We start from the raw sequence: 25,933 nt of genomic DNA, 5'->3' as shown, positions 1-25,933 counted from the left end.
TCAGTGTGTAAGGCACCTAACCTAAAATTGCCTACAGTAATAGTATCAGTGTATGTTTGTGAGCGTGAATGTGGCTAAAGTGTAAAAAGCTTTGAGTGGTTGGTATGCCTGGAAAGCCGCTGAATAAGTTCAGTATATCAACCATATGAGAAAATGTAATGTAATAATTCACAATATGAGCTTTCAAATATGAAGCCATTAAACTTTTCTAAGAATTTTCAAGCTCTCCATGCAACAATGCCACTTTTTCCTTTTCTTATGTATGGCATTCATTCTTGTTATATTTAAAATATTTAAGACATCCATTTTGTCATGTCTTTAATTCCTGTTTTTTTTTCCTCTATTTACAGAATTTCCGTCCTATCACCAGCGGTTCTGGCAGTTACAGCCGTAAACCTTCATACACCTCTGAACCGCATTCCTCTCTTGCTCCTCAGTCCACTCACCTGAATAATGGACACACCAGACCTAACAATGGCCACAGCTATGGAAATGGGAATGGAGCTGGACATGCTCAGTACAACAACCCAGCAGGGCTTTATGCTCACAATGGCAGCAACGGGGACAGATCCCTTCCAGGCAAGATGGGGGGTCTCAGCCTCAGTGCCACACACAGGTAAGACAGTACAAGTCATTTTAACATAAAGTAAGTACAAACATTAAACCACAATTTACAGGATCAATAGCTCATGTGGATTAGCTGTTTAAGGTGTCTTGTGTTTTTGTGTTTCAGTCTCTTGTAATTTGCACCTCATTTTTGCTGTTTTAGTTTTTTTTTCTGTTTTTCTGTGCTTATCTGCAGGGCTGTCATCAAAATAATGAGGGCTTATTTTGATGTGTTTGTTCCATATAAAACCCAGATTAAAGAAAGAACAAAAAGATCAATGTTGTTTTCCTGTTGTAACATGTAAGAATGGAGAACAGTGAACCATGTCCGTGCTAGCTGTTAAGGCTTGTCAGCTTTCAGAACATCTCTCCGTGAGATTTCCCAGATGAGCCTCATTGCACACCATGGCTGTGAGAAAACCACACAAGGAAATAGGAGCATGTCTCCAGTGACTGCCTCTGAAATCCATCAAGCTTTTCGCTTGTTAAAACTGCTCAAGGTATAATTTTATTTAAAAACAGAGCTGCAGTCACACATTGCAGATGTAGGCATGTGTGGACACTAAAACAGACACACTTTGGATATCCTTCAACGCACTTGTGTGGATAACCCCTGATAGCCTGGAAAAGCTATAAGCTGTTGTGTGTTCCTTCCAGCGGGCCATAAATGTATGTATATCTTCTTTGTCCTGGTGAACATCCTCTGCAGAACTCTGAGTTCCTGTTAATCCTATCCAGGACTTCACCCTGCACCTAATGGAAAACACAATATTTAAAACAATTTCAATGGTATCTATTGACTTCTATCACTCTCCTTCTCCAACTGAGCTTATTACTGTTATTTTTGTCTAACATCCAGTTTCACTTCCAATGGAGCTCAGGTTTTTTCCATTGTATAAAACATACTAATGCTCCTGAATAGGATTCTGCAGACAAACACACTGTTAAGTGTGTCTGGATTTGCACACATCTGTCGACAGCCTTGCTCACCATCTCCGTGAAGTTTGAAGCTTTAAATCTGGCCAGCGAGGTCTGGGAGTAATCTGGTAGATGAATGAGCAAGCACAGACATGGCATGGGGCTGTTGGGATTAAGACCTAATGCATATGGAATCAAGTTTAGAGTGCAATGGAAACACCTCTGCTTTTGGTGCATCCATTGAGGTGAAAAGCACAATTTTACAAGAAAAAATATTTTCTCCACTTTTGTATTGGTGTTTGTCTGTCAAAGTCATTTTCTTTATCCGCTGATAGTCGACTGTAGATAGATAGTAAAAAATAATAAATATGAAAATACATTACACTAGTGCTGCACAATGTTAGAAGATAGAAGATCTTCAATGTATTTGACAAACATTGTGTTTGTTCAGTTTTTAAAAATGCTTCAAATTCAGCTTTTGGCTGTAGGAAAAAATGTGTTAAAAAAAACCCAGGATGCTTTAGAGATTTATTTCTCTCTTCTTCACTCATCACTAAACATGTCATTCTTCACCCGTCTTCTGATCATCATCTGTCGGTGGCTTTGCAAAAACTTTTACTGAGTCACGCTTCTCATGTGGTTTTCAGTCCAGAGCCTCCTCCTCAATCCCCAGTGAGCCATAACGGTTTCGACCCCCAGTCAGATGTCTATAAGATGCTTCAGGACTATGAAGAGCCTGTCTCTGCGCCTAAACAGTCTGGCTCCTTCAAATACCTCCAGGAGATCCTGGACGCTGAAGATGGAGGTAGGAATTCAAGTGTTTGTACATGATAGTAGAGCAACAAATGGCCATGGCTTTATTCCAACCTTTCCAAAACGATCACCATAAACTGAGGATTTGGAAAGTCTTATTTTAGTTTTAGATGGTTGAAGGTTGAAGAATACAGTTGTGCTCTATTGAAGTTAGTTATTTCCTGTCTCCATAATAATATCAGGAAATTGTTCAGAATGACAAACAGAATGTCTTAAAGTTAGTTATAAAATTCAATTTGTGGCTTTAAGAGTTAAAAAAAACAAATGCAAAAAATTATTTTTCAGCGCAACACTGTTAACAACTATCACAATACAGTTATGTCGAAATGCTAAGCGGGCATAAAATAAGCATTTGGTTAGGCTCAGATACATCAATGCATTTCTCTAAAACAGTACACATAAACAAAAGGCATTTGGGAATAAATAGTTCCTGCTTTGCAGATGTGGCTTGTGATTCTCACACAGGCAACATCTCTCTGAATGTTTGAAGCTCCTCTATCTTAGTGGCATAGTTTTCCTTTTATAGAAAAATGCAGACAGCCAAGTTAAAAGACAGATAGGAAGAGGCAGAGAGACAGAGAGTAGACCTAAAAAAAACAAAAACTAAAGAAAATAGAAAGTAAATGCTTTGAAATAGCTCTGACACAGATAAAAATGCTGGGAAGGGAAGTATTGGTAAGGCAATTTACTGCAAAAACAACTTCACAGAAGACAATAAAAGTGAGAAATATGGCTGTCCTGTCCAACTATTTGGCATTCCTGCATTTGAGGAGGAGTCATGTGATGCTGAGAGAAGCAGAAGAAGGTTAATCCCTGGAACTAAAACCCTCTCTTCATGGTCCATGTTTACCACTGAAGCTGGATAAAGGTTTAGGGAATGGGAGAGGTAATTATAAGACAGGAGTTCAGTGTGTTTAATCCACAGTGTATTTATACACCAGCAACATAAAACATTAGTCATTAATGTTTTTTTCTCAAGGTTTAACACATTCAGATCCTTGGGAAAAAGTATTTTCTTTAACCTTAGTTACAATTAGTGGCGTGGTAAATTCAACTGCATCAGTCATGCTAAATAAATGTCATTTTTGTACATTTTCAGATCGAAAAGATGTCAAAAAACATTTGGTTTTGATTCCAAGATGACAACCTAAATCATACCCCATAATTTTACCTTTCCAGCTCTGATCATTTTTGTTTATTGACTGGATTTTTTATTCCATTACTGCCACTGATGGTCTCGTTAGATGATAAATATTTTTACTTGAAACCCAGCTTGTTGAAATTACAGCATGCAACACAAGATAATTTCTAATTTGCTAACACATTCTGACTTGTGTTTAATTAAATAAAGAATAAAAAACATATACGTGTGTCTTTGTACATGTATGTAAAATGAACAAACAAAATCATAAAATTGAGATGTGAACCTTTATAGAACAAATGACATATTTGGGATTAATGCATGAGAATTATTAAACAGATAATTTCCTTTTTGTCGGGATGTGGAACAGTTGTAGGAGGAATGAGAGCTGTAAACTCAGGGAGGGAGACTAATTAACACCAAGGGAGCTGAGCTAAAACACAAAATGCTTACCAACCAAGAGGGAAAAGATCTGAGAAAATTAATTAAAATGCACAGGGAACAGAAAACAAGAAGTGAATAAGAAACAAACACAAAGCAATGAGCTAATTTGCAAAGACTGTGATGACAATAATAAAAAACAGAGATGATGAGAAAGTAAGCACAAAAGAAAACCAAAACACAAACACGAGTGGGTCATGACAAGTACAGATTTTCATTGTGAGGACTTATGGCTGTCTACTGAAACATTAATATATCGTTCCTATAAATTAATAGATTGTATCAACCCCCCCCCCAATGAGAAGTAAAAAGCCTTGATTTAAACGTGTTTTATTTCAGTATTTTCACAAATAACATTTGCTGCAGTTTTAGAGTGAGCTTTGAACAGTTTATTGTGTCTGGTGGCAAAATAAGGTTGGCTCCTCATCCAGTTGCATTAAAGTTTTACTATTTTTCTAACTGTAGATAAAGAGATATTGGCAAGTTTAGACAAGCTATTTCTGTAGCCAATTCCTGACTAATAAACATCAGCACATGTCAGTTGTCTTTCCCATTTTTAAAAGTGGAAAAGGAAAATACCCTTTCTCACATATTTTTTTATATACCAGGGAAACAGAACGTTATGATAAAAAAAAGATGACCCAAAAGGGAAAAAACCATAGTGAAAGAACCAGCAATACATTAAATGATGGCAATAGGAGGATCTGACAATGACTGAAAAACTTGGGGAGCTAAATAACTTCGGGAGGATATATAAACTGGAATGGAGGGATTTCTGAACAGATAAGACTAGTTAACTGGAGAGAATATACTACAAGCAGAATACAGGGAAATAATCAAAATAGACACTGAGAAACAAGGATTAGTGGAACAATAACTGAATGCAATAAAGGACCTAAGGGAAAAAAATTTTTATAAATATATATATTAATATATATATATATATATATATATATATATATATATATGTATTAAGACTGCTTTACATTTTAGAAATGCTTTCAGAGTTTACCACATTTGTTCATTTGTTTTTAAAAGTATGACAGATGGTATGCTACTGCAAAAAAGAAAATGTTTTGCTTAGTTTGTATCTCCCAGGTTTAGTGTGAAGAAATCTCCATGATTTTCTCTGCCTTAAATACTGTCACAACATTTTAGGCTTTACCTTTGAAGTGAGAGCTGACAGAATAATTCACAGCACCAGTAACAAAGCAAAGTGCTCCTGCAGTGAGGCCTGGAGCAAAGCCAAACCGCACAGTTTCTTTAATTTATCACCTCTCATAACATGGAAAAAGGAGGCAGATGTTAACGACAGATGAAAGCGACTGGAGGCAGAGTCAATCTAACACCACTGATGGACTTTAGAGATTAAAAGCCACCTCTTTGTCTGCTGCCAGTTGTCTTTCAGCTTGGGGGACTGAAGGGTTGATTGACACTTAAAGCCCTTGTTGAAATAGTAACTTGCTCCAAGTTTACATGGAGACCCTTTTAAAAGCTGCAGATCTCTTTGTTGGTTTCTGTGTCTTTTAATCTGTGTGAGAATCTGAAATCTAGCCAAAGATGTTGCCCATGTCTTTGTCATTTTTAAATAGTCCCCCTAATGAAGAAACAAGTCAAGTTGACATTTGGCATTCTTGTTTAAGTCAAATCAATGTTCTGTTTAATGCATGCTTCGTTGTCGGGCTTTTAAATCTCTTTAGTTGGTCACCGACTGCGTAAGCTCCTACAGAGGTCATGTTGTCTTTAAGGGGCTTTTAAAGTTAAAGTAAACAAGAGTGTCAGTTAACGTGAAATTCCACAGGCTCTAACCCAGTGTGATAGAAATATAGGTGGAGTGGCTGTAATAATAAATATTCTGTCTCTAAGTGGAGCTGCTAACGGCAACGTGGGATTGTTACTTTAAGAAAATAGCTCAACACTGTTTTTTGCGCAAGAAGAAACTCACAAAAATATAAATCATGAAAAGATATAATAAAAAGAGGAGGATTCACTAGATGTGTGATTATTTTTCACTCATTTATATCAGTCTGCTAGAAATGTCATGCAGAGGAGTTTAGTTGGGATAAAACTCCTGCAGAAATAAGTCTTCATTATCTGTAACATATTAGGAAATTAAATGTGTACTTAACTGTCCCTGCATGTTTTATGGAAGTTTTCACAAATGCAATTTACTATTGGAGTAATGCAGTAACCTATCTATCTCAGACAGAAATTTAGGAGGCAAGTGATAACTCTAGGTTTAGAGTAATATTACATTATAACTATTAATGGTATATACTTGAGCTCAAGATCATTCATGCCCCCCGACATATTTAGATTCAAAGGAATCTTTTAATTTTACCAGCATGTTTCTTGTGACTGGAAGTAATATTAATGTTTAGGAGGGGCACAGTCCTGACTGCAGTCTGATAGAGATTCTGTGGAGAGCTAAAGATTAAGGTGATGACAAGGAGCAGTTCCACCCTCAAAAATTTGAACATCATAATTCGTCAAAGTACCAGTTGACACATGCAAACAGCAGGTCAAGGAATTAAATTAAGGGTTTTATTGCAGAAATCAAAATTGTTTTTACATTGTTTATTATCTACTATGATTGTTTAAGAGATTACTTTTGGTTCAATAAATATAATTTTAAATCTAACTATGCCAGAGGTATAAGTTTGGATTTTATTGTACCTAAATTATAGTTTGGTTCATACCTCTGGTTTTTTGGGTCTCATTTCAAATCCATCTAAAGTATAACTTCAAAACAAGAAAATACTGAAAGCTAGCTTTCAATACATTTCTTTTAAACAGAAAAAAAAAAACTATTACAGAAACGGAAAAACTAAATTATCCTTGTTAGAGAGAAGGCTGTGGGTTAGCAGCTGTATACAGCAAGTCATAATTCATGTACTTGTAAATTAGCATTAAATAAGAAAAAACGTTAAAAAATTTTTTAACCAGTTTGAACTAAACATATAGGACAAAAAGACATCTTCATATAGCCATCTATTGTTGCCTAAATGTGTTTGAAAGGTGGTAGGGGTTGTTCAAATGAGCTGACCAGGCCCAACTTCCAACATCTTTATATAAACTAAATATGGATGGACCATATGGGTGTAAAAAGTTCTGTGCTTGGCTGTCATACAACGTGTTTGGTTGATATTACTATGATATTACTAAGCTATGCTAAAATACACACCATGCGATTTGAGTGTTACAGAAAGTAAGATATATGTTGCAAGCAAAATGTGTGTTGCAACCAAAGTACCGTAAGTCAGTTAATGTCATTCTGTTAGGCAATGGACTGTAACCAGACCACTGTATGCGGACCCACCATCTGACAATCTGTAGCTCATATTTATAACTCAAGCAAGACGAAACAAGCCCTCATTCATTGTGCTTTCTGCATTTGAGTGTGGTTGGAAACCATTTATTAGTCATCCTAATTGGTAGAATGTCACACTAGAATTGTCCAGCACATTAGCTTTTTCCCATTACAGTTCTTTATTATGAAGTAGAGATATTAAAGCCACCTATAATGACTAATGGCAGTTAGTGTACTTACATGCCTGCTATTATTGAGGGATGGAAGGTACCTTAAGCCCAGTTCCAGATGCAGGATAATTAAACTGTGGTTAATAGCTGTACCGGCCCTGTTGGCCTGAATATCCACTGCTGGCACATCATCACTAAAAAAAAAGGCATGAGCTTCTCTGATCTGTCTTACTGCACTTTCAACTACCGAAGTGGATCAGATATCCAGCATAAAGCACGACACTTTCATACTCTATAAGCAGGCATAACTAAAAACCTGATGATCCAAGCTGATAGCTCTTCATTAAACACAGCATCTGTGGGAACCCGCCTCCACCACTACGATCACTATCCATGATCACCAACCCCTATCACTTGTCATTGCTTTAACGGATTGTAACGAGATTTTGAATTGAAGTTAACAAAAACATGAAGAAGCTGGCTCCAATCACTCTTGCCAGTAAGATAAATTTCATCACAACTGATGTTACTGTAGCATAATGGCAAAATGATTAAATTGCGGATTCTTCAGCATGGGATATCTTCCCTTTATTGGCTTTGCCAAGTTGACTGATGTATTCTTACCAGGAAATGCCACTGCGCAAACTTGAACAGACTACACATGAGAATCATGGAGAGGACAAAGAGTACAGAGAGAAAGGAGAGTGAAATTTAAGAGTGATGTAAGGTGAAGAAGAATGTGGAGGACAAGTAGTTTGTATTTATATTTCAACACTTTCCCTCTATTCAAATGTGAAAAGGAGCATTAGGCCTTACAGTCTAAAACAGGGTGTCATTCTGGTCTCCTGTTTCAGCTTGCCGAGGAGCAAAAAAAAAAAAGAACTACATACACTGGTCTTAAATAAAAAAAAAGAATTGTCTGGTTTTGTTGTTTAATCTTACTTCTCAGCACGGTTAATTGTGTTCAATGTAGACAGCAGCATGTAGCCAGCGATTTTACAAAGTAGTTTTGTTGCACAATAGAAACATCTTGTAGTTTAATGCATTTATCACATATCTTGTAAAGACTAATATAATAGATTTATTGTACCAAAGCAATGGTACATGAAGCATTAATCACTTATTATGCCTTGTCTCTTTCCAAGTTCATGTTGCTGCAATTGCAGTCAAGCTCAAAGAAAAGAAAAGATGTGCATCTTGCCAGGCTAAACATTATTTGTAGAAACTTGTTATAGAGGTACAGAACTTGCACTCTGCTTTTCTAACAGCAATTAACTCTTATTCAAACTTATTTTAACACCAGAAAAACTCACATTTTCCAGCTTAATACAGATATACTAATAGTGAGCATTTTCAAGACTTTAGGAGAAGCTAAAGACACTATTCTCCCGGCTCAACTGTGAGGTGTGAGCGCCAGTCAACCTAATGACAAATTTGACAGAATCGGGAGATTATTTACCAGTAAATCACATCAAGAAAACCAAACTTAACTATGTAAGGTAAATATTTACCAGAGATCAACAGAGAAGGTGTTTATGTTATTTGCTTGGAAAAATGTTTCATGTTTATAGTATGAGTGGCTTGCTTGTAAGATGTCTGACATCTAAATATTTTATGGTTCATTGCAAAGTTATATTTATTATTTTGTTGCCAACAGGTTTGTCACCAACAGAAAGAATGAGAAGCTTAAGGTCTCCTGTCAGATCTCCGATACCAAAACTGGGTAGCCCAATTCCCAGTCCCATGTCTGGTCTACAGAAGCTACCCCAGTGCACACGCTGCTGTAATGGCATTGTGTAAGTATTTTACATAAAATAGTACAAAAAATAGGGCAAAGAAATTGTATTATACTTTGTTAATAAAATTTGTTTTCTAACTCAACGTATTTAAACGCTCCACAGAAAAAAATCTATGATGAATATCACGGTTTAGATATAAGGGTCTGACTGTTGAAACGCTTAAACTGCATCTGGAAATCATATATCTCCTGCCTGTTTTGTCACGTCGCCTGAGGTCATAAAGTTTTAAGACCTAAACTATGCTAGGTGAGTCAAGGTTTTACTCTGGCTGGAATCAGAGAGGTTAACTCACACCAGTCGACCTGCACCAACAGGCCATCATTTCTCAGAAAGCTTATTTTAATGATTAATTAAAGCCACAATCCACACCCTTTCCCATGTACCCAATACCTCGCAGTTGCATGCCTACATGTAGATGCATAACCCTACAGACACACAGTCTGTTTGCCCTAGTAACCCCCTCCTCTCTATAAAAGCTGCCACAGGTAGGCGATGATGTCACAGGTTTCCATTACTGGTTGACAAGAAAACATTGTGGGGGCTTACAGGCACAAAAGCCTGTTATAATCTCTGCATTTTACAGCTTTTTGGAGCATGAATAGAGTTTTGTGACGGAGTTTATACAGCCAGCCATGTGTGGTTTAATTGTGGGTAAAAAAAAAGAAGCAGGAGTCTTATTTAATGATCACTATGGTAGAGTCCACAGAATAATTCTTAAGCTGCACTTTCACTGTGTCTCATCTTGACGTATCTGAAAACATGTTTTATGTGCGTCTAAAAGTAAAGCAATTAAGGGCATTTTGTGAAACAATGTCTTGCCACAATTATAACCTATGTGTGTCGAATATGATTTGGCCATATTTTATATATTCCAGTGTACACCTCCGCAAGGGCAGAAGCAGGTACATTTGCTGTGACATCCTGATGTGTTTTTATTTTTTTCCTAACCCAGTGATTGCCTCAACATCTTGGTCTAAATGTTTAATGCTCTACACAGATGCACCTCAGTAAATTAGAAAACCATGGTAAAGTATTAAACTTTCTAACACACCTTTTTCTTTCACTCAACTTTTCATTAATAGGGTTGGATATAGCAGTCTGTGAACAGCCAGGTTGTTTAGCAATTGTGGTTTAATGTCCTTGTGGAGAATGTCATTAACTGTCTGCTGGGACACTGTCAAGTCTGCACTCTTCCCCATGACTGAGTAGGCGACCCCAAAGGCTTTCTGCATTAAAGATATTTTTGTATTGGTCTTTGAAATTCAAAGTTTTTTTTTGAAAAACTGAATTTTGGACAGAGTGTCTGCATTAGTTAGCATGAGAGCAGCTTAACATTAATATTGGGTTGTAGCTGCAGCTTTGCATAGCAATTACATTTATTTATAATTGCAGTGGCGCCTTTGTACGTTGTCCGCATCTGTATGCTGCAACACTCATGCCACAGTATTTCGCGATTAATGTCTTAAAATCTGTTGTGTAGAAAGGGAGGTATTCAGCTTATCTTACTTAAAGCTATGTATTGTTCTGTGTCCTTAAACACAAAGCTCTGTCCTTGCACAGTACACTGGAAAAAATGCCTCTTCAAAAATAAGTAAAAAAATTTAAATGAGATTTTATGGCTTGAAATAAGCAAAGAATTCTGCCGATGGAACAAGTGAAAATTAACTTTACAACATTTCTAGAAATAAGACATTGCATTAAAGCCTCACAAGGTACATATAGAGAATCTTGAAACTAGCCACAAAAACTTATTCTGAGCAGTATTTTTACTACAATTGTGAGCTTTTGCATCTCATAATAAGCTTGTGATGCCCAAAAGTAGTGTCCTTCCCCTCAAAGGTAGCATCTTTTTTTTCAGCTTGAATGTCATCCTCTTGTTTTAAAATTTCTTTAACTCATTCTTAGTTTCATAATTGTGGCAATGCTCTAGATCCAGCTCCAAAACCAACTTAAATTAAGATTTCAACATTGCATTTTAAGACAAATTACCTTTAATTATGCATTCCTGACTTGCATTAAGAAATGCATTCGCAGCATTATAACCTTTCTCCAACCTGTTTTCATCTTAGTATTTTTCCCTCCCTAGCTCAAGCCAATATTTTCATGGATGCAGACAAGCGTATTGATTATACACCATACTCTTATGTGAATTTTAATAACAGCAATTACATTGCAGTGAAATATGACCTCACAGATATTATCAAATGTCAGTCTTGTCTCAGTGGTGAGTCTGGGTATTTGGACCAAACGATGTTTTAGAGTATTGCCAATTACTGTAGTATAGAACAGTATTTGTACTCATTACCTTTGGAATAATATGCTGGAATCTGTCCAGAGTGCAACAGAACAGAGAATAAAATATTATTTTAGCTGTCTATTTTTCCAAATCACTTGAATGTTTGGTTTGACAGAAATGTATTAAAAATAGCCACACTTATCGAATGTTTTGTAATCCACTGTGAGTTGGGCATGTTGTTGATATCGTTGTTGATTATCAAAAAAGCACATTTGTCTTAATTCAAGTAAAAAAAATTTCTTGAAACAAGACTTTATGTTTTACAAACCTCACAGGACCTTCAAACTCGTCTGAAATGTCAAAAAAAAAGCTTGTTTCATTTAAGAAATTACTCAAAACAAGATGTTTTCAAGACTATTTCATTTATCAAGATTTTCAAGATGCATTATCCCAAACAAGTTGTTATATCTCACTTAAATTTACCTCTGTAGATGGTTTTGACTTATTTTAAGAGTGATGAGAGGTTTTGACTAAAAGTTAGAAAAATATACTTATACTATTGCTTATAAACACATTCATAATGTGTCCTTTCAGAACTTCCATGATAAATGACATGTGGGAAGCTATATATCCAAATATGTGCAGGCTTTTCAGTTGCTATAAATGAAGATAATGGAAGATTTGCATAGATATTGTTTGAATAAACAACTGTGTCAGGTTATCATAACTTATTACCTTTTAAAGTGTTCATACTTAGTCACTGTGATGATGTCACCTCCCTAAGACAACTCAACAATTTTTCAAAAGCTTTTTTGTTTGCACATGAAGTGTAGCACTCCCCAGGTAGGCATTTTTGTGTATTTCAATAGTGCAGCCCTGTAATTTCTAAAAAAAAATAAAGGTGTAGCTGCTACACAATGAGGTGGTTAAGGCCTGAAATGAATTGTTTGAGTTTAAGCACCTAATTACCAAAACATAAGCACACACCCATAGACATAGTGGCTCTCAAAAGGGTGCACACCCCTAAAGAAAATGAACCATGATAAATTATTCCCGAAACCGTTTCCAAATATGAAGTGACATATCCTACAATCCTGTGCAATTCAACCAAAAAACAAACATCTGTCTGAAAAAAATAAAAAAGATGAATTAACCTGGTTGCATAAATGTCCACACCTTAAATTAATACTTTGTCGAAGCACCTTTTGATTTTATTTCAGCATTCAGTCTTGTTTGGTAAAACAAGACTGAATGCTTGTCTTACCAAACAAGCATCCAACCTCCTGACTCTTTGAATGAGCCCACAGATTATGTGTCAAATTTAGTTTTCTGATTAGGTTCTCTGACTAGGCAGTCTTATGTTTATTTTGATACATGCCTGGGCTCACCGTGATGCTGAAAAATAAAATCCCTCTTAATTGTCATCTTTCTAGCAGAAACCTGAATGTTTTGCATCAAAACTGGCTGATATTAGCAACTTATCTCAATTACCTCCTTGAAGAAAAATAAAAAAACCTTCCTTCTAAAGGAAACCGAAAATGACAGCATGATGCTGCCACCACCATGTTTGACAGTGTTTTTTTGGTGATTCTTGGTGTTGGTTTTGCTCCAAATATACCTTTTGGAATTGTTTCCAAAACATTTTTGTTTCATCAAACATCAACAAATGCTCCCACAAGGTCTGTCTTGTAGACATACTGCTTAGCATAGACATGTGGAGAATACATAAAATGGTGCTAGCAGGTGGAACGCAACCTGTCCTTGTCCTTTCAATAATTTTGGAGCAAGGTCCAGATTTAGTAATGTCACTGTTGTCCTTCTCCTGACTGATACCTTTGTACAATGAGATTCTTCTGATACTTTAAAACCTCAGAAATAGGATGCAAATGTGAAAAGTCAGGAAAATCCAACTAAAACTTTCAATACGTTTTCTAACTTTCTAAAACAGCTGAACTTCCTTTTAGGTTATTTAGAGTCAATATTATTGATGGTAGGTGTGAACTTAACAAGACTGAATGCTGATTAAGAATCACAGGTTTTAGTTTGGGGCGGGGCGCCACACTAAGGCAACAAGGTGATTGCACTTTCTTCCACTAAGACACTTGTTTGTTTTTCAGATCAGTGGTGCAAAATAAACGTCATTGTATATGGAAAAGGGTTTGAAATTATTTATTAGTCTTATTTTTTATATCACAAAAACCTGGCAATAGGAGTATGTACACTACCGGTCAAACGTTTTAGATAAACTTTCTCACTTAATGGGTCTCTGTATTTTCATGACTATTTACATTGCAGATTCTCACCAAAGGCAACAAAACTGTGAATGAACACACATGCAATTATATAGTAAACAAAATTGTAAAATAACAAAAAAAATGTATGTTTTACATTCTTCAAAATTTGAATCCTTAGCATTATCTTGATTCGCTTCATGAGGTGGCCACCTAAAATAGTTTTCCAAAGAGTCTTGAAAAAACTCTCCAGAGGTGCATTGAGACACGGCCAAAGTTTAACATTTCAGTCATTACAGCAAAAGGCGACTACTTTAAGCATTACTATTACTATTAAGCATTATTATTAAAACATATAGTTTGAAACATTTACCTTTAGATACTACACACAGACGGACTTAGTGCTGTAATTAGATATGCGCTATAGAAATGAGCATGAGGCATGAGCTATGTATCTTTGATGAAAGGGAAAGGATTGCAAAGGCACTAACATTTGTAGAAAGAAACAAATGCTAACCCCTTGTGTTTCTCTTGACTTTTGCACAGTGGCACCATCGTAAAGGCCAGGGACAAACTCTACCATCCAGACTGCTTCATGTGTGACGACTGTGGCATCAACCTAAAGCAGAGAGGCTACTTCTTTATCGAAGACAATCTGTATTGCGAGACCCACGCCAAGGCTCGTGTCCAGCCACCTGAGGGCTATGATGTTGTGGCTGTGTACCCCAACTCCAAGGTGGAGCTGGTCTAAGATGAAGAAACTGGCTTTTATTTGTAACAGAAATGGGAAACCAAAATATAGTAGAATGAGGCTACTGAGCATCCTAGCCAGCACTGATCAGGCCTTGTCAAGTAGGACTGCTGATGTTGGATCCCTTTTGCCTTATTTGGTTGGAGAGAGTTGTGTGAAGTTTCAGTGATCCCAGATCAGTACTCTCACACTGACAGGTTTGATAAATGCAGTGCATATTGAAATATGATGAGAGGTTAAGGCCTGGAACTGATGAATCTCCAAAAACCATTAATTTGAAAACCGCCATCATTCATCAATTTTGCTTGAACCCAATCCAAGAAAACTACAGAATCAGCTGCGCTCATACTCAGAGAACAGTGTTCAGATGTGCAATCACAGGCACTTCAGTAGCCTAATATTTAATGTCATTTAGAAAACTCACAAGTGCACATTGCAAAAATGAAAAGACATCTAAAACTTATTTCAAAAACTACTTATGTTTTCTACTTTTCTATCACCGATCTACACCTTGCACTTCCATGTAATTTGCAGTGATCTGTGGTTTATGTTTTGGTGGAAGTGGTGCAGTTGTCATTTAACAGTGTCACAGGTAAATATTGTAATGCTGTTTCTAACCTACGGTTTCTAACCTACTGGCAGTTTTTACTTTTCAGTTCTGTAAATAATGCTGTTTTTCTCTTATTATCCCACTTTACGACAGCTCTCTCATGGTATTTGTCACTAATGTCAATAAGAAGCTTGGAGACCAGATTTACAGGAATGCACCTTGTGGTAAATGCCTCTGTGTACAGAAAGCACTACACTGCCCTACACAGTTTTTGTTTTTTTTACCTCTTGTAAAAACATTCGACAGCCTTAAAATAGATTAATTATTTACTTACTGCAGTACCATAATCTCAGAGTGTAAACAATACTACTGTTCACTAACAGCGTGTTTGGGATTTTTGCCTTTATCTCATTTACCTTCCTCTTCTAAATGCCCTCATCCAGCTTTGTTTGTCACAGTTCCAGTTGTTTTAGACTTTTTAGTCGTGGTTCTGAAAACAGTCAGAGGTCTACATCTGCTTATAGTGTCCATAAGTGTCATGGTGATTTTGGGCTTTTAAGGTTGTAGTGGATTTGCTTTTTTTGGCGGTGGGGGAGGGGGGTGTTCAGGAAAAGAACTGGATAGACAAGTTGAGATTTTTTTTATCCCAAATAGGCTCAGAATTATGCATACAGCTCAATGCATCCATTACTGGTAATACTTGTTTAAATGTCACTTAGTAAGTTGCACCTTAAACACATGTTTTTCATAGCTATGATCAGGCTTCTGGTAGGTTTCTGGCTGGATGTTTGACCCTTCTTCTTGGCAAAATAGGTGACCCTCCATGAAATTAGATGGTTTCCTAGCCCCACTCTTAAACCTAAACACGTCTTTGAAGCATAGACCAGAGAATAGTTGAGGTAATGGCTTTCCTTAAGCCTAATGTCAGTTGGTTTTGATTAATGATTTGGATCAGTGTCCCGTTGAAAACCACATTGTGTCAATGTTTTTACCATCAACCTGCTGATTTAAGGTGAAGTAGAAGAATTAGGGCTTAGTCCTCCTTCCTTCATTATTATACCAAATTTGCACCAGTTCTGTTGGCAGCACAAAACACTCCCAGAGCATGATGCTGCCACCAATATGCATAACAATTTGTATAGTGCTCTTAGGTTTGAAATCATTATCTTGACTACTATAAACAAACATCCTATTATAAACTTTTGTCCTGCCTAATCATAAAGCTTTTCTCCAGAAGACATTTGGCCTGTCCATGCAGACAGCTGCAAATTTCGCTCAAGCTTGAAGTTGTTGATTTCACAGCAGGGATATTCTTTTGGTCAACACCCTCTCAGCCTATGTTGATATAAATGTTACCTCAAACAATTAGCAAATTTTTTAGCCTTTCCTAAACTATGAACATCAACACATGATTCATGTCTTTCCCATTTTGAAGATTGGAGAAGGGAAATGGAACTGTTTCTTACTTAGCTTTTATATCCTAGGGAAACAGGACATCATGGATAAAGAATTTAACATTACCCATCTCTCTAATCTTAAAAAAGTAAAGTACACATAAAAATGTCTTCAGTTTATTTATTCTAGAAGGAAATTAAGGGGTGATATTGATTGGCTTATAAACATATTTGCCATGGTTGCCATAGACTGTAGAAAGTGTTGTATCTTAAATACCCCCGCACAGAATAACCTGTTTAAAACGTGTTAATAAACAACTTAAAATGTGGTTAAAAGCAAGCTAAATATGCGACAAGAAAATGACAAGAAATCAGAGTTTTATGACAAATGAACTCTCTGTCCTAATGCTTGGAACCAGGTCATTTGGAGCAGAGTAAAAAGACTATTCTGAGAATGTTTTCTTTCTTTTGCACCTGACTGGGAAAGAAATTTCAGCTATCACTCTGAAAAATTCCTGTTCATAAAAACAAGAGCTCCCTGGGTGTTTTTTAAACCTCCTCGGGCTGACACGTATCCTCTACTTCTTCTGACAGTTTTTAAAAATATGGCTGTGTGCATTTGAGACCAGACACAAAGCTATGGAAAACGGCTTAATATAAAATTAAAAACTTGTAAAATGGGATCCCACCGCCTGCAAAATGTGGGAGTAATACCCACTGTTTCAGTTTTTCTTGGAGCCATGACATCTCCTTGGAAAAGAAAAAAAGACAGAAATTGGAAATATGCACAGCTTTTGTCCCTATCTTACCAAGATTTCCTGAGCCAGATTAGAGCCAGGGTCATAAAGTAAATGAAATATATTTCAACATTTCCTCTAAGGAGACAGGTGAAAGTGTCAGAAGGGGGTGAGGGAGAAAAAATTAGTTAGATGACATGTCATTTCCTTTCCTGGAAGAAGAAAGAACAATGTAATTTTGTGACCATCAGTCTTATCTTATTGTGAATAGTGAAGTGAAATGAGTGGACAAGAGTTATGACATTCTTACTTTTAGAAAATTACTAACAAAACTATTTTTTAATCTGAAATAAAAATGGGTTTTGCAGTAGTTACACATTTATTTTTAGCTTATTTGCTTGTAATTTGTTTAAATTATGTGAAAACTTTAACCCTACCACATTTTACCTTTGGTCTTGTACATATTTTGTTCTATTGGGATTGCGTTATCATAGTGTAACTTGTCAGTCACAAACCTTTTGCATTTCATGGATCTTTTAAAATTTTCTTCAAAGCATTTGTATTTTTTCCTCTTGTATTTAACTTATTGTCCTGCCAACACATTTTCTTTTTTTTTTTTTTGCCATTTATTCTTCATTCTTGGTTTTAAATAAAATTAAAGCTGCAATTCTATGATGTGATCATTAAAATCTGGACCTAACTTAAGGATTTTCTACTACAAATGTTTCCTAAAACAGAAGCCCTTCAATCATTTTACACCTTGTCTGTGACACGTTTGTTTCTGTATACCTCACAATGTAAAGACCACGAGGCTACAGTATTTGTGTCTTGTAACTAAATTCCTGAGACATGCACAGAGGCCAGAAATCTGATAATAAAACCACACAGATCTTGTCTTACAATAGTTAACCCTTGTTTTAAAAAAGGACTGTTTGAAATGATGTAATTGGTGCAGTATATTTTTAAGTGTTGAGTCTTGGACCAATCATATTAAAGTGGTTTTACCCATGTGTTTTAGTTACCATTGATGACTGCTTGCGCATGGAGTACCATGCTGAAAAAGAGGAAAAACTGCAGAAATTTGTAGAATAATATTTAGAAACTGTTTCAAGAAACTGAATGACAGAATCAGGATTAAAAAGATGTGTTACATCAGTTCTACTCACTTTATTCATTTAGAAAACAATCACAATAGGTGCTCAATACAATTACAGTTACAGTCAATCTAATTCATTTTATGTAGTCAACTTTATTCAACACGTTCATTTAATCCTGTAGCACCGTGCAGTGCCCCCCTCTGCTATGTTTGACCCCGTCCTGCACCTCAATTTGAGTACATTATAGACAGGGCTATGGGGTTTGGATGGGGGAGACTGCTTTTAATAAGCAGTGGGATCACACACATCCCAACCACAACCCCAATTTTAATACACTTTAGATAACACACAGCATTGTCCTCTTTTGCTCAAGTTCCAGCACTTTTGCTAGTTCGGCAGGGACTGGAGGTGTGGGGATGGCCCGGGTGTCTCTGAATGCGCCATAGAGGAACTGGTGGGGGCCGCCCCCTCTTAGTAGGGTGTACTACAAACATACATGCAAACACCATGGGGTACAGAGGCTTGGCTCAGGGCACACGGCGTGCTCCTCTTTTGCTTTTGTCCCGGCGTCTTATTCGGCATGGACAGGAGGTGTGGTAAAAACCTGGGGGTCTCTGAACTGTCCCCCATTGGTGGGGTGTTGTTTGCGAGGGGTCTCGGGCCACATCCCAGAGTGGTGGGCTCCCGTCAGGTGGCCTATGGCTCCCAGGGATGTGTTGGGCTGGCCAAACAAAACAAAAAAATATTCCTGGATTAATATGTGTGTCTTGGCTCGTGTTTGGGAAATCGTTGATTTTTGCAGGCCTTAAAATGTTTGAGCTGGCACACATTTCTGATTACCAAAATGCACAAAAGGGCATGCAATGTGCCCACTGAAATACAGTGACTTCCAAAAGTAATAGTGTTTGAACTTCCTCACATTCTGTAATGTTTAAAGCACACAGCAGAATGTATTTTGTTGAGAATGTATGTGATAAACCAATAGAACGTTTTGCAAAATTGTGAAGTGGAAGTTGAATGATACAAGGTAAAAGTTTTAAAAATATCTGAAAAGTGTGTACACAGTCCCCCTGAGTCCAAATCTTAGAGAACCACCTTCCAGTACTAGAGACTGAATACTTTTGCTCCTTCTTTAAAATACGTCTCAACCTCAGTTAGATTAGATAGTGTTTTGTGAATAGTGATATTCAAGTCTTACCACACATTCTTAATTATATTTAGGTCTGGACCTTGATTTAGCCCCTCTGACAAATATGCTTTGGTTTAAACCAGTTTATTTTCACTTTGGCTGTAGGATCACCGTCCAGCTGGAAGGTGAACCTCTGCCCCAGTGTCAAGTCTTTTGCAACCTTTAACAGGTTTTATTCCAGGATTGTTTTATATTTAGCTGTAACCATCTTAAAAACTAGTTACATGGCTTCTAAGAGCAAAAGAAGATTTTATTTAGAGATATCAGAAAAGGGGGTACATGTTCCAGATTTTTATCAGAAAAATATTTTTAAAACCATGTGTTATTTCATTTAACTTCCCAATTATGCCCTATAGAAGACACTAGAATATGTTTCTTTAAACATGTTTGTTTGTGCACAGCAGCTTAAATAGAAATATAGTAGCCCCTCTTTATTTCTTTTAAAAACTAGTACACAAACCTTCTCACAAATGTCTTTCGACCAGTCATTTTATTTTGTAATTAGTAGGAAAAGCAAAGCATTTCTGATATCAGTGATTGTGAGGCAAAAGACAAACAGATTTGAGACAGCAGAACTGTGATAATCTGCCTGTTTAATTTTATCATGTGACTTTCAGTCAGTCAACATTAAACAATGGATTAACCGAAGAAACTCCATGAAACAAATATATATGGTCTGGGAAGTGCTTCTTTTTTGTTTTTGTCAAATGTGTGGTGGTTAAGATATAAGAAAACAAATACAAACAGGCATTGATTAAACTGTTATGGCCTCATAAATTGTGCAGCTTAGGTACTGTTGCACAGTACTGTGAGAAAGTATTTGCCCCCTTAAAGATTTCTTCCATTTTTGCTTTTTTGCTGAGTACATACAAAAAGCAGTTTTCAAATAATGTTTTTCTTTGTTAAGTGAAAAAGTGACTTTGATTTTCATCCTTTCTTTAATTTATTTAAACCCAAACATAATATGTTGGTTTGTAAAATCTTTTAGCATACCTCAAGTTGTTAGACAGGTTGTATTTAAGTAATTTCTTGGATAATGGGGTTGGGTGTACCTGAACTCCTGCTTTGCACAGCCTTCTATCCCACCCCTGCAAAAACTGGGGCTCGCTCAGAGTAAGAACCACTACTGCATTAGGTTGAGGCACTGACCATGGCAAAACCTTCTGTGCTCCTAAACGTTCAGCCATTCATTTACAAAAACATGTGAAGGAGAACTTGGCATGCAAAACCCCAGCTCCTCTGACATCTATAAACATTTAGTTCAATTTGGAGATAAACACTAAAAAACAGGTCTTTGCTTTGCAGTCTGCAGCATAACTCACTCACAATCTTGTGAAGTTTTCATCACGCTGTTGTTTCAGCTGGGGTCAAATTCTTACTACTGACCTCTGTGGAAAAAATGAAAAGGTCAGCTATGTTGTTTGTTTTATACCTAATACTTTTCTACATTCTCAAAATTGTCTAAATACACAAATGAAATAAAAAAAAAAGAATCTTAAACCAAATTTAGTTTAACTTACTGTATTAATCTTCTATGTATCTTTCGCATCAATTCTAAGTGAATTTACATTTTACTTGTGGACTTTAATTAATAAAAAAAATGAAATGAGAACAATTCCTTTCTTCCTTTGGTTTTAGTGACAAAAATACCTGAAATCTCAAGTTTTCTAATTTGTACCTCATTCTGTCTTTATAGAGCATAGTATTCATTCCAGGTTTGAAGCTACATGTGGTTCCAGTATGCTGCAATGATTGATTTGCAACGTCTGGGTCAAAAAGATTGCACGTACAGGTTTCTAAGCCTTCTCATAAAATGCATTCTATAATCAAAAGGCCAAATAAGCAGCAAACAAAATTTAAATTCAAGCAGTTCTTATCAGGCTGCAATGGTCCAGACCTCTGTCATCATGTTTAGCTTTACAGCACCCAACAGTTTTTTATATTTAGAGGATTTACATTATTGTAATAAAGGATTTATACAAGCTATTTAATATTGTTGAACTGATCAGATACAAAAAGATACCGTTCATGTTTACCAGTGTGTGCAGTGAAGGAGAGATTGCGTGTTTGGCTCAAATAGGTCGTTGTGCAACACTGGTTAGCTTGTTATTCCATAATAAATAGCTCAGCCGTCTCCTCACAGTTACGAAAAAGTTAAATGTTGACTCCCCTGACCAAAGAGCTGATACACGACAATCTGACAAATCGAAACAACTTATGTCCAATTACAAATAACCCTAGTTTAACTGAATTCTGGAAATTTTTGAATAATCCGTTGCTTCATAATGATTTTTCTTTTTTATTGAACAAAATCACACTAATCGGCAACCCCATCAGTTTCCAAAATCAATGTAACCGAACATGTGATATAAATATGGCCTGAGAGAGGAGGCCATACCTCTTAGACATTTTTAAGGTAAGGCAGATGTGTGTTGATCTTCGTTTGTCAGGAAATGGGTACAAGAAAATACTGCGGCTTACCTAAACTTAGAGAACTGTAGCAAGGAGTGCGTTTTGGGGTCAACAGGTCCCCACAGCAACTATTAGTCTCCATATACGGTATATGGCGAATGAGTGTTTGGAACACTAAAACCAAGCTTTTAAGAATAAAAAAGCCCAGGCTGGTGTGGCATGAAAGAAAAGATGAATATGTGAGACAAGCCCCACATCCACTGGTCAATATGGCAGAGAATCTTTGATGTTTGCCAGTTTATCTTCTTTCAGGCCTTGTGAACCTAGTTAGAGTGATAAACTCAAATAAAACTTAAATACAATTCTAAAACCCTCTCAATGAGTCATCAACAGGTACGATAATACAATACATATGACCATATCAACACAGGAGTATTTTAATCAGACATAAAATCAACCTTCTTACATGGCCATCTCAGTTCCTAGACCTGGAACATATAGGAAAATTGCAAGGTGAGCTGAGAGGACACTGCATAAAAAAAGAATGGTCAAATATCTCTCTGCTCCACCCCTGTGAAATCTTCTAGAAGAAGACTAAGTGGTCAAAGAGCATTACCAAAAGAACAGAAAGCATTGAAAGCACGTGTTTTATATTGTGGAAGAGTTCTTGGGTCCATAAATACATTTACTGAAATTAACAACTGCAAATACTAATGGAAACAGTTATACATTTGTCTCTCAACAAAAATGTTGAACGATTTTTAGGTCCCTTACAAGCTGTTTGTAATGGCATTCTTTTGATAGATTACCAGGCCTTCAGTTTGATTCTTAAGGGTCTTATGTACATTTTTGCTCCTCTTTTTAACCCTTTTCATGGTCCAGTTGGCCCTTTGAAGGGATAAGGCTCACACTGAGCTTCTATTTGATCCTACACCCACAACCAGCAGGGCCTAAATTATCTACAGCCTAACATTGTGGTGGCAGACACGCCGCAGGGCACTAAGTGTCCATGCCCTGATGACTCACCGCTGCAATGACAGCGTCAACTAAACAATATTAGGCATGTAAATGTTGTGGCTGATTAATTTGGTGTTTTCTTCTGCAAGAAAAATTGACTTCTCAAGAAATGATGATTTTTTTCCACATAGCATCCAAGAACAAACTTCAACCATACAGAGGTGTAGAGTTATCCAGAACAGTTCTTGTTCCTGAAGAAGTTTCAACACACACTTGAATAGCTTCTCCAGTTCGGATCATGAATTTGAAAGCCTACAAGTCATTGTATGGACAAGAAACATTTCAGAATCCATTCTGTGGACATCATCATTGTTTTAATGCTGCATGACTAAATGTATCAGAGTGCTTAAAGTGCAACTGTAACAGAATTATTTCCCCATTTGACCCTGTTTTGAACTGAATTTATTTATACTACATTGTCAGGCAGAAGAGAAAGAAAAATTGCAACCCTATAAAAATGATGTGCTTGGAAACGGTCCTGACAACTTGTCTGTTAGGTTTATTTAATAGATTTAGCACTACTGAAAATGCACAAACATTGGATGAGATTTCTAAAACAATTTTCAAGAAAAGATTGATTTGGTTTTGCAGACTGTATTTATTCATTAGAGAGTTGCCAAAGACATTGAGAATATATAATTTCTGTATATGTATGGAGGTCTTCGGGCTACCTCAAAGTATATAAATTACCTGAGTGACTTGCGACAAGTTGCCAGGTGGACCTTACTACAATATCAGCTGGAATTCAGACATGTGCAACACATATCTACCCTCTCAAGTCTGTTTAAACAAAAAGAAAAAAAATGTGAAAACCAAACATATGTTTTAGTGCTCTGACCAGAACTTGGCTCTGGATGACATAAATTAATCTGAAAATGAATTTGCAGTTTAGGTAAAGAATGCCAATAATATATTGTCGTAAACGGTGACTTTATCAAACAGTTTTTATTTGGATCAGCTATAAAAAAAACAATATAATTTAATTGTTTCTTCATATTTATGTTGTCTGTCTTCGGCCTCAGTAACCCCCACTAACCCTAACAACAGGGACTCTGATATCTGAACAGTAACCATTGCATTATTCTGAAAAAAAATCTCAGAAAGCGTGGCGAGTCACAAACCCTATAAGAAATAATTGCTGACTCTTTCTTTCAGTGTTTGATCTCTTTTCTATCTATGGCATTTTACCTTTTGGGAGAGACAGACGGGGATACTTACATTTTAGTGGTTCTGCGTGCACTTGAGTGGATATAAAGTTTTTCTAAATCATTTGGACACGATACTGTTTTCGTCGAGAAGTGGAGGTTTTCCACAGATTATGTCACAGTATCGATCACCAGCCGTGCAGTCTATATTAACATCCTGCTTGGCCATTGGGTTGCTTCGAAGACTATTTGATTTAAGCCTTGGATCAGTTTCAGTAATAATAATAAGAGAAAAACAGAAAGTGACAGACATTTAGTCCATGACTGGCCATTGCAAACATATAATCTTCCTACAAGTATACCTGAAACTAATCATTTCACCCTTTTTTTCTTTTATGTGCAACTGTCCAACAATGCCAGCTAATGTCTCTCCATGTATTTATATTTGCTTCCTGTATAGTTCACCACAGCGAAAGCTGTTACACAGCTGTTGTAATTAGCCGACCTGTATCAATTTAGTTATCTGCCTCCAGGTGAATATATAGTCCTATAGGTCTGATTGTATTTTCATCACTGTCTTGTTCACCTATTGTGGTTTCCAGCATGGGTCGTGATTGTATAAATTTATGGTCTTTTTATGTTTATCTGCCAGTGCAAAGCTTGTGCTTACAGACAGTTTACCACATCGCTGTCCCTGCAGATAACCTGAATTTGGGGCATTCCTCTGTTATAAAAGAAAGCTATGATCTAAAAGCTGGATAACAGGCTCAATAAATAAAAAGAAATTAGGTCCATCTGGCGCACTGAGGGCCGGATTTAGGCGGATTTGGTTTAATGGGCTAGAGCCAGCTTTGGTGTCCTACCCACAGGCATCTTTGTCAGAATCAGAATCAGCTTTATTGCCAAGTTTGTACATATATTGTTTTTTGTTTTAAAGAATATACATATATATACTACACAAATATGCATATATATAAATAAAAAAGGTGCATTTGCAACATCTGTATGCTGTTGTTTGGTACTCTATTAATTGTTCAACAGAGAAACAGCCTGGGGGAAGAAACTGTCTCTGTGGCGGCTGGTTTTAGTAAACAGTGCTCTGTAGCGGCGGCCTGAGGGTAAAACTCAACTGTTTATGTGCAGGGTGTGTGGGGTCTGCAGAGATTTTTGCAGCTCTTTTTCTGACCCTAGACCTGTATAAGTCCTGGATGGAAGGAAGGTCAGCCCTGATTATTTTCTCTGCAGTCCTGATTATTCGTTGCAGTCTGGACCTGTCCTGTTTTGTGGATGAGCCAAACCACACTGAGATGGATGAAGACAGGACAGACTGAATGATGGCAGTGTAGAAGATGACCAGCAGCTCCTGTGGAAAGTTGTACTTCTTGAGTTGCCTCAGGCAGTACAGTCTCTGCTGGGCCTTCTTTCGAACAGTGTCTATGTGTGAAGACCATCTCAGGTCCTCAGAGATGGTGGTTCCTAAGAACCTGAAGTGGTCCACAGCCGACACGGTGTTGTTGAGGATGGTGAGGGGGGTGTACAGTACAGACCAAAAGTTTGGACACACCTTCTCATTCAAAGAGTTCTTTATTTTCATGACTATGAATATTGTAGCTTCACACTGAAGGCATCAAAACTATGAATTAACACATGTGGAATTATATACTGAACACAAAATGTGAAACAACTGAAAATATGTCTTATATTCTAGGTTCTTCAAAGTAGCCACCTTTTGCTTTGATTACTGCTCCACACACTCTTGGCATTCTGTTGATGAGCTTCAAGAGGTAGTCACCTGAAATGGTTTTCCAACAGTCTTGAAGGAGTTCCCAGAGATGCTTAGCACTTGTTGGCCCTTTTACCTTGATTCTGCGGTCCAGCTCACCCCAAACCATCTCAATTGGGTTCAGGTGTGGTGACTGTGGAGGCCAGGTCATCTGGCGCAGCACCCCATCACTCTCCTTCTTGGTCAAATAGCC

The 25,933-nt window shown here is 36.9% G+C and overlaps 1 protein-coding gene across 1 annotated transcript in view; it reads left to right on the top strand.

The window, feature by feature from the left end:
• pdlim4 (PDZ and LIM domain 4) overlaps positions 1–18,107 on the top strand; it is a 67,476-nt gene extending 49,369 nt beyond the window's left edge. The window contains exons 4-7 of the mRNA XM_047378913.1: positions 351–616; positions 2,172–2,329; positions 9,057–9,195; positions 14,212–18,107. Of these exons, the coding sequence (XP_047234869.1) occupies positions 351–616; positions 2,172–2,329; positions 9,057–9,195; positions 14,212–14,416 (768 nt within the window). The 3' untranslated portion in view covers positions 14,417–18,107. The remainder of the gene's footprint in view (positions 1–350; positions 617–2,171; positions 2,330–9,056; positions 9,196–14,211) is intronic.
• The last annotated feature ends 7,826 nt before the right edge of the window (positions 18,108–25,933 follow it).

This window comes from Girardinichthys multiradiatus, chromosome 11 (genome assembly GCF_021462225.1).
Source record: "Girardinichthys multiradiatus isolate DD_20200921_A chromosome 11, DD_fGirMul_XY1, whole genome shotgun sequence".
Classification (NCBI taxonomy): Eukaryota; Metazoa; Chordata; class Actinopteri; order Cyprinodontiformes; family Goodeidae; genus Girardinichthys; species Girardinichthys multiradiatus.
This window is presented reverse-complemented; position numbering and strand designations above follow the sequence as displayed.